The 12,356-nt window shown below is 47.6% G+C and overlaps 1 protein-coding gene across 1 annotated transcript; it reads left to right on the top strand.

Annotated features, from left to right (window-relative positions):
- The first annotated feature begins 997 nt into the window (after positions 1-997).
- Positions 998-12,099, top strand: RPN1 (ribophorin I). Its single transcript, XM_040406603.1, has 9 exons — positions 998-1,324; positions 4,562-4,626; positions 4,976-5,282; positions 5,658-5,867; positions 6,111-6,303; positions 6,411-6,510; positions 8,141-8,399; positions 8,613-8,858; positions 11,159-12,099. The coding sequence occupies exons 1-9, from the start codon at positions 1,100-1,102 to the stop codon at positions 11,339-11,341; spliced, it is 1,788 nt and encodes a 595-aa protein (XP_040262537.1). The 5' UTR covers positions 998-1,099; the 3' UTR covers positions 11,342-12,099.
- Positions 12,100-12,356: the final 257 nt, after the last annotated feature.

Here is a 12,356-nt window from a genome sequence, read left to right as displayed (position 1 = left end):
CAGTACAGGATAAGTAATGTATGTACACAGTGACTCCACCAGCAGAATAGTGAGTGCAGCTCTGGAGTATAACACAGGATGTAACTCAGGATCAGTACAGGATAAGTAATGTATGTACACAGTGACTGCACCAGCAGAATAGTGAGTACAGCTCTGGAGTATAATACAGGATGTAACTCAGGATCAGTACAGGATAAGTAATGTAATGTACACAGTGACTCCACCAGCAGAATAGTGAGTGCAGCTCTGGAGTATAATACAGGATGTAACTCAGGATCAGTACAGGATAAGTAATGTATGTACACAGTGACTGCACCAGCAGAATAGTGAGTGCAGCTCTGGGGTATAATGCAGAATAAGGCCTCATGCACACGACCGTTCCGTTTTTTGCCGTCTGCAAACCACAAATCTGCAAAAAACAGAAGCCGTCCGTGTGCCTTCCGTAATTTGCAGAACGGAACGGGCGGCCCATTGTAGAAATGCCTATTTTTGTCTGCAAAACGGACAAGAATAGGACATGCTATATTTTTTTTGCGGAGCCTCGGAACGGAGCAACGGATGCAGACCGCATACGGAGTGCTGTACGCATCTTTTGTGGCCTTATTAAAGTAAATGGGTCAAAAACTCGGCTCGGATGCGGACCACAACAACAGCGGTGGTGTGCCTGAGGCCTTAGTAGTGTTTTGTGTGCAGAGATCCAGGCAGGACGTCTGACAACTTGGACAGCTCATCCCTAGTTTTGTATCTACAGACGCTGTAGAGTTCATTGTATTGAGCTGTCTATTATATTGCCTGTTCAGAATAGATAAATAGATTGCGAAGAACCAGTGTCTAGTATGATGTATTGTAATTATCTTATTTATCGTTATCCTAATTAGAGCTACAATGTTCATAACATTAATATTCAGAGAGAAGAGTCCTCATGAAGCGTTCCGTCCTATCAGGCATTGTCTCGGTCACACTTCTGTTGCTAGGCAGCGGCGGGGGCCTCGGCGGCCATCTTGTTCCCGCTTGGCGGATGAATGAGTAGTCGGCGGAGCTTGTCCAGGAAGGGTCAGGGGATTGTGGTGTATCCGTGTCCATCCGCCGCTCCCCAGTCATGGAGCGTTCCGCCATCCGCGCCCTTTGCCTCCTGCTCGCCCTGATATCCGCCGGCCGGGCCCAAGAGCTGGTGAACGAGGACGTGAAGCGCACCGTGGACCTCAGCAGCCACCTAGCCAAAGTGACGGCCGAGGTGAAGCTAGCCAACCCCGGACCCGCAGCCGCTCACTCCTTCCTGGTCGCCTTGGAGCCCGAGCTGGCCGGACACCTGGCCTTCCTGGGGGTCAGTATGCGACATTCACCCTGCGACCATTGCGGGTCATCCTGAAATGTCTCAGAGGTGGAGGAGGAGGGTGGCGTCAGGTGTGGATCTGAAAATGTCGCAGTGGATGGTGGAAATGTCTCAGATTGTGCGTCATTATCATAGAGTGGATGGTGAGGTAACGAGTCTGTATTCGGTGCTGCAGAAACAGATGTAGTAGAGTTGAGTTAGTTTGACAGTTTGGGCACAACCTGCTATAGTGATGTAGCAGAGCTAAGTGTGCTTGACAGTGTTTGCATATACTCCTGCAGTGGTGTAGCAGAGCGGAGTATGCCTGGTACAGAGTCCTGAAGTAATGTAGCAGAGCTGAGTATATCTGGTGTACAGACTCTTGAAGTGATGTAGCAGAGCCGAGTATATCTGGTGTACAGACTCGTGAAGTGATTGGTAATCGCCTGCTCTGCCGCCTTTGTTTGCACTGTGTATGGATTTAGCAGAGCTGAGTTGACATACAGCAGAACAGTAGGTATGTGATTTTACATTTTTACATGGGACTACACATGAGGTTGGTTACATCTGTGTGTGTGTAACTTAGAGACCTGATGTAGCAGAGCTGAGGCTGATGTCCATCATGTTACTTGTATAATCAGAGTATAACCGAGTAGTTGTGCTGAGTTTGTTGGCGTCACTCGTCATGTTATCCTTATGTACTATTGTAGCAGACATTGGGGATATCCTTACATGTGGTTTACGTGGGACTGCAAGGAAATCTACTGCGCGTTATCTGACATGACAATCTGGCCTCTGCTACATGTCAGTGTCGTGCAGACTCAATCACACAGGTCTGAATACGCACTGGTGCAGCAGAGCTGAGTGTATTTGGCGCTGTGGTTTTACATAGGACTGCAGGTCTCGGTGTTCATTGATTTCAGCTCTGGAGGTGCGCGCTGTCTGCAGGAGGAGGATGTCCCGTCAGGACCCAGCTGCTTCCTCCTCGGCTCTGCTCTGTAGGACTGTGACACGTCAGCGCTCCCTCTGCGCACTCATCCAGGAGAGGGATCCCGCCCTGCAGCCCTCCCATCATCCTCATCACTCCCATCATCCTGCTGTGGTGGAGAGATTTAAGTCAAATAATCTAAGCCTTTCACTTTTTAGTCACATCTACCGCGTCGCTTGTACAAGTGGGTGTGGCTTAGTCATAATTCCGCCAAATTTATGAGGAATTTGTCAGTTTTTTTTGTTTTTATACTTGGAAAACTACAACTCCCAGCATGCCCTGACAGTCTGTATGATTTTTATCACTCTTGTAAATGGCATGAATCCTCCTTCCCTAATATCCCTGTAACAGTAGGAATCCCATCATCCACTGCTCTCGTGCTCTCGGCAGCCCATATTGTGATGATGGGGGTGCAGCTCTGTCTGTGACGTGTTCTGGGCTGAAGCCTGGACCAATGAGGAGACGGGGGGGCGTGTCTGACAACCTCTCACTCCCTGGAATTGCTGGAGCTAAGCTGTAGTCGCAGATCACGGCTGTGCCCTAATGGAGCTGAATTACCTGGTCTGTAGGGGTCCGGCTCCTGTTTCAGGGGGCTGCGCCCTCTTTCTAAGCCACGTTCTTCAGTCACATGGCCTAGGACAGCTCAAGTGAATGAGGCTGAGCTGCAATACCAAGCACAGCCACAGTACAATGGATGGCGCTGTGCTTGGTAAGCTGATCGGTGGGGGGGGGGGGGGGGGTCTGGTTGGGGTCCGACTCCCATCAGATACTGATGACCTCTCCAAAGGATTGGTCATCAATAATAAAAATCCAGAAAGCCCCTTTAAAAGCAGGATCTGAGGAAAATACACGTGGGGGGGGGGGGGGGGTCATCCACTGGAGAGCATTCTGCAACAATGTTACATGTGAGCTCTGAAACAATGTACGCCGGAGACTAGTATGGCACAAATCTATACCAGCTGCCTGAGGGGGCGCCACGTTTACTGAGAGAGATTTTGGTGCTTTTTCCTTCTCCAGTGTGTGTCTGAAATGCCGCTCTTAAAGGGGTTGTCCGAGTGATGCGCTGTCCTCGGGATAGGTCATCGGTATCTAATCTGTGATGGTCCGACTCCAGGCTCCCCCTCCGATCAGCTGGCACTCTGGTTAGCACCGCTGCCTCCACGCATAGTGGCTATGCTTGGTATTGCAGTTCAGCCCCGTTCACGTGAGCTGCTCCTAGGCCTCGTGACCGATGAACATAGCGGCCTAAGGAAGAGGCCATGGTGTCGGACCCTCCGCGATCAGTGATGGGTGAACAGTCCTGAGGATCAGTCATCAATATTAAAGGGGTTTTCCGAGATGTTAAAGGGCTTCTGTCACCCCCAAAACTTTTTTTTTTTTTGGGCTTGTTAAAATCCTTTTATAACGACTATTCCCTATACAGGGCTCTTACCTTGGTCTGTGGCTTCTTTTCCTTAAAAAACGATCTTTTCAAATATGCAAATCACTTCACTACCAGCAAGTAGGGCGTCTACTTGCTGGTAGCCGCCGCAAAAAACCGCCCCCTCGTCCTGTTGATTGACAGGGCAAGCAAGCGCTCTCCTCCTCCGGCTGGCCCTGTCAGCATTTCAAATCCCGCGCCTGTCTTCATTCGGCGCAGGCGCTCTGAGAGAAGGAGGCTCGCCTCCTCAGCACTCCCTCAGTGCGCCGATGACGTCTTCTCTTTCGGTGACGAGGGGGCGGTTTTTTGCGGCGGCTACCAGCAAGTAGACGCCCTACTTGCTGGTAGTGAAGTGATTTGCATATTTGAAAAGATCGTTTTTTAAGGAAAAGAAGCCACAGACCAAGGTAAGAGCCCTGTATAGGGAATAGTCGTTATAAAAGGATTTTAACAAGCCCAAAATAAAAAGGGGTTTTGGGGGTGACAGAAGCCCTTTAACATAATGATGACCTGTGCAGGTCTGACGCCCAGGACCCCCGCCGGTCAGCTGTTTGAGAAGGCGCCAGTGACGACATGTTCATCTGTCAAGTGGCCTAGGCGCATGGGGCTGAGCGCGATTCCAAGAACGACCACTATACAAAGTACAGCGCTGTGCTCACGGAGTGCTTGTGCCTTCTCAAACAGCTGATCGGGGGGATTAATATCTCAGCAAATCCTTTTATTCACCCAGAAAACCCCTGTAAGCGCCGCAGGTTTTTCAGTGACATTTTGCTACAGCGGCCGCAGGTTGTCGCCACTTGTCTGCGAGGGGCGTCCGGTAATATAATCTCCTGTGTTACAGGTGAAAACGGAGGACGAGGAAGTCGGCTACCTGGAAGTACAGGAGGCCAAAGTAAAAGGCAAGAGGTGAGATATACTGCGTAATATATATATATATCTGTACGGCGGCCGCTGACATCAGCACTAAATGGGGCCCATAAGCGAAGCCGCTGCGAATGTCGTCACGCAGTGAGGTCTGTACGCACAGATAGGACATGGACGGGATTCACAGACCAAAGTAGTGCACGGACTGGGGGGGGGGATTGTAACGTAGTCCATCGCACACACAGATGAATGAGGCCTGAGGTGCAGGGCAGCATGGCCTATGTAGTGCACCGGTACATGTGATCTACACGGCAGGCCGGACCCGTCAGCGGGTAAAGAACTTTTGCGCCGTTTTGTGTTTTATTTGATTGCGTTCTCTTTATTCCGTCAGCGGAAAGCAATTCTCGGTGCAGCTGCCATCTTCTCTGTCTTCCGGAGCCAAGACCAAAGTCTTCATCGAGGCGGTGTACACCCACATCCTGCACCCCTACCCCACCCAGATCACGCAGGCGGAGAAGCAGTTTGTAACCTTTGAAGGCAGCCATTACTTCTACTCTCCTTACCGGACCACCACCCAAACCACACGCGTCAAGCTCGCCTCCCGCAACGTCGAGAACTACACGAAGCTCGGCAACCCCTCCCGGTCCGATGACACCATTGAATATGGTCCCTTCAGGGATATCCCTGCGTGGAGCCACGTAAGTGTGCGCTGACCAATAAGGCTGGTTTTGTCTGGGCGATTCCCAGCACATTTTCCTGGTAGCGGACGGATCTCTGCTGGTCCCCATTACGGTCAATGGTGTCAGGCGGGCAGTGCCAGATCCGGAGAGCTCTGCTGCAGGTGTAAAACTAGCCTAAACCCCGGAGGATAGCTCCTCAATATTAAAATCCCAGAAAACCCCTTTAACCTCCGGTTTGATGGGACGCAGCACCATGTTGGGCCCATGAGCCGCCATATTTTGCTGCTGCTCCGTGTTGGCGGTTATATTGCCTCTTGTATTTAGTGATATATCAAGTTCACACTGATCCAGAGACTCTTAAGACGTAATTAACCCTTTGTTTTGTGTGTCCAGGATGTCCTGAAAGTTCACTACGAGAACAATAGCCCCTTCCTATCCATCACCAGTATGACCCGCCTCATTGAAGTCTCCCATTGGGGCAACATCGCCGTGGAGGAGACCGTTGACCTAAAACACACTGGGGCCTATTTGAAGGGACCCTTCTCCAGATACGATTACCAGAGGCAGCCGGACAGCGGCATCTCCTCCGTCAAATCCTTCAAGGTCGGTAAAGACGCACTTTTTTATGTATATGTGGAAATGAGTGAGTTTTACAGATTTATCCCATTTTTGGGGTTAGTTACCCCTGGGCTCTGACTCTCTGGTCCAAAGCACTTCATACCCCTGCAAATGTCTGCTGGTTCATATTCTGCTCGTCCGGTGCTGGGTTCCTGATTACCAGGAGTCCACGGTAATGCCATTCGATAGGTAGATGTCCTGATATTACCTATTACCTCCTTTCATTAGACCATTCTGCCCGCCGCTGCCCAGGACGTGTACTACAGGGACGAAATCGGCAACATCTCCACCAGCCACCTGATGATCCTGGAAGACTCTGTGGAAATGGAGATCCGACCCAGATTCCCTCTTTTCGGAGGGTGGAAAACCCATTACATGGTTGGATATAACCTGCCAAGTTACGAGTACCTGTACAACCTGGGTGAGTGTCACACCTGCTCTACCAATGTCTGTATCCGATGGGGATTGTAGTCACTACAGTACTGCTGGGGTTGCACTGCCTTATACTTTTAACTTGCCGTCTCTCAGGTGACCAGTACGCTCTGAAGATGAGGTTCATTGATCACGTATTTGACGAGCAGATCGTGGATTCTCTGACTGTGAAAATAATCCTGCCTGAAGGAGCCAAGTGAGTGAACCGTAGACGCGAGACTATGATGATCAGCACGCGGCCCGATACCTTCAGGCTGAATTCTTTTAAAAACGCTACAATCCTTTTTAACAGTTTTTTTTTTTTTTTTGCCATAACTTGTAAAGGGGTTTTCCTAAAGCCTAAAAAATTGAGCTGAAAGCCCGGAATGTTATAATGGAGCAACGCTCGCCCCACCACAGAGCACCACCACTCCAGCGCTCCCAGCAGTCTACTTCTCTGCGACTGTAGTGACTTCGCCGACTTTTTCAGCGGTCATGTGGGGTAGTCTGGCAGCCGGAAACAGTCTGAAGAGGGCACTAGGATGGCAGGGACTGAGCAGGGGAGCCTCTTTAATGCTGTTGCACTCTAGACTTTCCGGTCTATTTTGTATTTTGGGGGGGAGATTTCTGCTCTTGTAAGGCAAGGTTTACGCGACGACATTTGTCACGCGACAGGGCACAACTACACGGCAATATTTGTTGCCCCAATGTCGTGCAACAATTTTTATAATAGTAGTCTATGGTGTCGCACTGCAACATACTGTGACGCAACAGCCGCAGAAAAATCCTTCTCGAATAGGATTTTTGCGACTGTCGCAGCATGTCACAGTGCGACACCATGGACTGCCATTATAGAAATTGACGCGCAACAAAATGTAGACCTAGCCTAAACTAGAAGTGGCTTAGTTGCCCATAGCAACCAATCAGATTCCACCTTTCAATTTTCACAGCTCCTTTGGAAAATGAAAGGTGGAATCTGATTGGTTTCTATGGGTAACTAAGCCACTTCTAGTTTACACCACTTTGATAAATCTCCCCCAAAGTATTTTACATTTAGAAACAGCTGTGTTTTTTATCTTGCAGTTTAAAATGCCAGCAAAAAGAAAAACCCAATGTGGAGGAGGCCTCGGGCTGGAATCACACATGCAGTTTTTTTATTTAGATTTTTAAGCCAAAGTTTATCCAGTCAGAAGGAAAACTAAAAATCTTTTTTTAATCCACTTTCGGGTTTGCATCAAAAACTGGAATTTTTCTGTAGACTTTAGGAGCCAGGGAATAAGAATCAGTAGACTTCACAGAAGGTTAAAGGGGTTGTCCACTTTTTACTGTTGATGACCGATCTTCAGGATAGGTTATCAATATCTGATCGACACCCGCCGATCAGCTGTTTGAAGAGAAGGCAGCCCTCATATGATTGCTGCAGCGGTGAGCAGTGTAATTACAGCTATGGTGTCCCCATTTATTTCTCTGGGACAGATCCATCCGTTCAAGTGAATAGGAGCCATCCCAGCAGTGAATGCAGACGCCATACTTGTAATTACACTGCTCACCGCTGCAATGGCTGCTGCAAGCAGGTAATCGGAGCTGAAGAGGCAGCACTCATATGATCCCGAGGACAGGTCATCAATGGTAAAAATAGCAGATATCTAGGTCCATTGTCCTGAGTCCTGTTTTCTGTAGTTCAGGTCGGCCAGTTAGGTTAGTGGCTGCTCTACGGAGATCAGTGGGGACCCCTTTTTTCCTAGGGCCTGGATGTTTCTTGTTACAGCATTGTATCCTGTTATATAAGTTGTGTTCTCACCTTGTAGCTGAGCAATCTCTCTCTGTCCATGTCATGTTATTTTCAGAAATATCCATGTAGAAAACCCCTACAACCTGAACAGGGCAGCTGATGAGCTGCACTACACCTACCTAGACACCTTCGGACGGCCGGTCATCGTCGCTCATAAGAACAACCTGGTGGAGCAGCACATACAGGACGTTGTGGTTCATTACACATTCAATAAGATCCTGATGCTGCAGGAGCCTCTGCTGGTGGTGGGAGTCTTCTACATCCTCTTCTTCACGGTCATCCTCTACGTCAGGCTCGACTTCTCCATCACTAAGGTTGGTGTCTCCTCTCTCTTTATATCAATCCCCTCAGAAGTCTAGGAGAGCTGGACGGCGGCCCCTGTGGGAGATGCAGTTATGGCCAATCTGGAGGTCAGCCAGCCCTCCTAGAATGAGACACAAGTCATGTGATTGTAATGATTTTAGAGACCTGTAGCGCCACCCTGTGGATTTTGAAGAATGTTCTTGACACTTTATTATTTTTGACAGGACCCAGCGGCTGAAGCCAGGATGAAGGTTGCCTGCCTCACAGAGCAGATCCTCACCCTGGTCAACAAGAGGCTCGGACTTTACCGTCACTATGATGAAGCTGTGAACAAATACAAGCAGTCCCGGGACATCTCCACCCTAAATAGTGGCAAAAAAGCCATGGAGACCGAGCACAAAAACCTAACGAATGAGATTACTTCACTGCAGGCCAAACTAAAGGCTGAAGGCTCTGACCTATGTGATAAGGTGAGTCCACGGTCTGATCCCTGGGAACATTTCATTTAAAGGGGTTCTACAGGATTACCAAACCATGGCTGATTTCTTCCAAAAACAGCACCACCACTTGTCTGATGGTTTTCTGCCATTGAAGCTCGGTGAATGGGGCTCAGATGCGATACCACGGACAACCTGTAGATACAGGGGATATAAAAAGTCTACACACCCCTGTTAAAATGTCAGGTTTCTATGATGTAAAAAAAACGAGACAAAGATAATTCATTTCAGAACTTTTTCCACCTTTTAATGTGACTTATAAACTAGCACTAAATTGAAAAACAAACAGAAATTTTTTTAAGTGGAGGGAAGAAAAATATACTAATAAAATAATATGGTGCATAAGTGTGCACACCCTTAAACTAATACTTTGTTGAAACACCTTTTGATGTTATTCCTCTGGGTATTCTTTCTGGGTATGAGTCTATCAGCATGGCACATTTTGACAAGATTTGCCCGCTCTTCTTTGCAAAAACACTCCAAATCTGTCAGATTGCGAGGGCATCTCCTGGGCACGGCCCTCTTCAGATCACCCCACAGATTTTTGGATTCAGGTCTGGGCTCTGGCTGGGCCATTCCAAAACTGTAATCTTCTTCTGGTGAAGTCATTTCTTGGTTTATTTGGATGTATGCTTTGGGTCGTTGTCATGCTGAAAGATGAAGTTCCTCTTCATGTTCCACTTTCTAGCAGAAGCCTGAAGGTTTTGTGCCAATACTGACTGGTATTTGGACCTGTTCATAATTCACTCTAGCTTAACTAAGGCCCCAGTTCCAGCTGAAGAAGAACAGCCCCTTGGCATGATGCTGCCACCACCAGGCTTCACTGTGGGGATGGGGCTCTTCTGGTGATGGGCAGTGTTGTTTTTGGGCCAAACATATCTTTTGGAATTATGGCCAAAAAGTTCAACCTTGGTTTCATCAAACCATAACACCTTTTCCCACATGCTTTTGGGAGACTTCAGATGTGTTTTTGCAAAATGTAGCCTGACTTGGATGTTTTTCTTGGTAAGAAAAGGCTTTCGTCTTGCCCCTCTACCCCATAGCCCAGACATATGAAGAATACGGGAGATTGTTGTCACATGGACCACACAGCCAGGACTTGCCAGATATTCCTGCAGCTCCTTTAATGTTGCTGTAGGCCTCTTGGTCACCTACCAGACCAGTTTTCTTCTCGTCTTTTCATCAGTTTTGGAGGGACGTCCAGTTCTTGGTAATGTCCCTGTTGTGCCATATTTTCTCCACTTGATGATGACGGTCTTCACTCTGTTCCATGGTAGATCTAATGCCTTGGAAATCCTTTTGTCCCCTTCTCCTGACTGATACCTTCTAACAATGAGATCCCTCTGATGCTTTGGAAGCTCTCTGTGGACCACGGCTTCTGCTGTGGGACGCGACTAAGAAAATGTCAGGAAAGACCAACTAGAGCAGCTGCACTTTATTTGGGGTTAATCAGAGGCCCTTTACATGATGGCCGGTGTATGCTGACTCCGATCTAACAGGATTCTGAATGTGATTGCTTCATTCTGAACACAGCTACATCCCCAGTTATAAGAGGGTGTGCACACTTATGCAACCACATTATTATTATTTTTATATTTTTTCTTCCCTCCACCTAAAAGATTTCAGTTTGTTTTTCAATTGAGTTGTACAGTTTATAGGTCACATTAAAGGTGGAAAAAGTTCTGAAATGATTTATCTTTGTCTCATTTTTTTTTTACATCACAGAAACCTGACATTTTAACAGGGGTGTGTAGACTTTTTATATCCACTGTAGGTGTGATGCTACTTTGGTCATGCTTTTGTAAACCCCCCTTTAATGGCTTACACAGGTTTAGAAATGTATGGCTGGTTCCTTCTAAAATCAGCGCCACACCTGTCCAGGCGTTGGGTTTGCAGCTGGGCCCCATTGCAGTAAGAGTGGCCTAGATGCAATAGCACACACAACCTGTACACTTGGTGCTCTTTTTGGAAGATAGCAGCCACGTTTTTTCAAATTCTGGAGGTAACTTGTTAAATTTTGATGTAGCTGTATCAGGTGTCCACAGCATCACAGAGTATTTCAGTGGTGGTGACCTGTTCACTCATACTATTTTTAGGGGCAGTGTGATGAGATGAGGGAGAGACTGAGGTATAGGAGAAAGGAGAAGGCCGCTCAGCAGAGTATTTCAGGCTAGGGGTTCATCTCGCCCTACAGTCTGTGCCCAGCGCTGTTGAATATGTTGTCCCTGTAATAAGTTTTCACATTTATCTTATGGATTTTTGACTGTTCGCAGGTCGGAGAGATCCAGAAGCTGGACAGTCAGGTGAAGGAGATTGTGGTGAAATCTTCCTCTGAAGCTGAACGTCTGGTTGCCGGGAAGCTGAAGAAGGACAGCTACATTGAAAGCGAAAAGCAGCACGCCAGCAGACGCCAGGAGCTGGTCAACAAGATCGACAACATTCTTGATGCTTTGTAACTTCATACTTTTAAGATCAGGACTGGACAAACCTCAGGAGCCAGACTGCGCAGTGCCTGAGGACCTCGGTGCTCGCCTTCCTGCGGCCTCGCTGGTCTAACTCCTGAGTCCTGCCTTCTTTGTCCTCTCCTGCTTTAAGAATTGTCAAGCTTGTGAGATTAAGGCACAACTGTGCGCAGCGAGCCAACGCCATGCTCTTATCCTCCCGAGTACTTATAGTACCATCTCCATTTCCCCCCGAGAGTCTTGTACTGCCAAACTGCGGGCAATTCACTGTACCATCCCCTGCGCCCTACCGCGGGGTAAGATTGGCTGCTGAATCCTTCAGTGGACGCAGGCAGGTCTATAGAAAGTGAAAACTGAGAGCACCAGCTTTAAATTACCGTTCTCAAGCAGTTTGCGCCTAAGATTCTCCCAGGGGTTTAGAATAATTTTCTTGGTTGCGAAGTTTAATAATGTCGGGAATAAAAAAATATAAAAATAAAACTTGCCCTCTAGTTCATAAAACATTTTGATTTGGTTAAAATATTTCCCCCCCCCCAAAAAATAATTCACCCTCATTATCTTCTGCAAATCTCTGCACAGAATAGAGCGGCGACCTTTTTGTTTTGTGTGTTTTCTACATGCAGTGACTGGGCGAGCGGCACATTTTCATACAAAATCTCTGCCAAGTTTTTTCACGTTAATGATTGTCAGGAAAACTGTAAAGTTTTGTTTCTTTGTTTGACCAAAAGGTAATAAAGAAGGGATTGTGGGTATGTGGCCTCGGTGTTCTGCATTGGGTTCAATGTTCTGCTTGTTTTCATCTGTATCCAGTTATCATCTGTTAGAAGAGAAGAGAAATTCTCCATGAACAAATGTGTAGGAAAAAGATCAGGAAAGAACATGGGAAACATCTAGGGTTAATATATTCAGTAAACGGTTTCATTAAAATCCTAGCAGTCTGCAGCTTCATCACCCTCCTCCCCCTCTGCCCTGTAAACTCAAGTTTTCTGATCATTTAACACCTTAGTGA

This window comes from Bufo bufo, chromosome 9, assembly GCF_905171765.1.
Source record: "Bufo bufo chromosome 9, aBufBuf1.1, whole genome shotgun sequence".
Lineage (NCBI taxonomy): Eukaryota > Metazoa > Chordata > Amphibia > Anura > Bufonidae > Bufo > Bufo bufo.
Note: the sequence above shows the minus strand (reverse complement) of the source record. Positions and strands in the feature narration are given on the sequence as shown.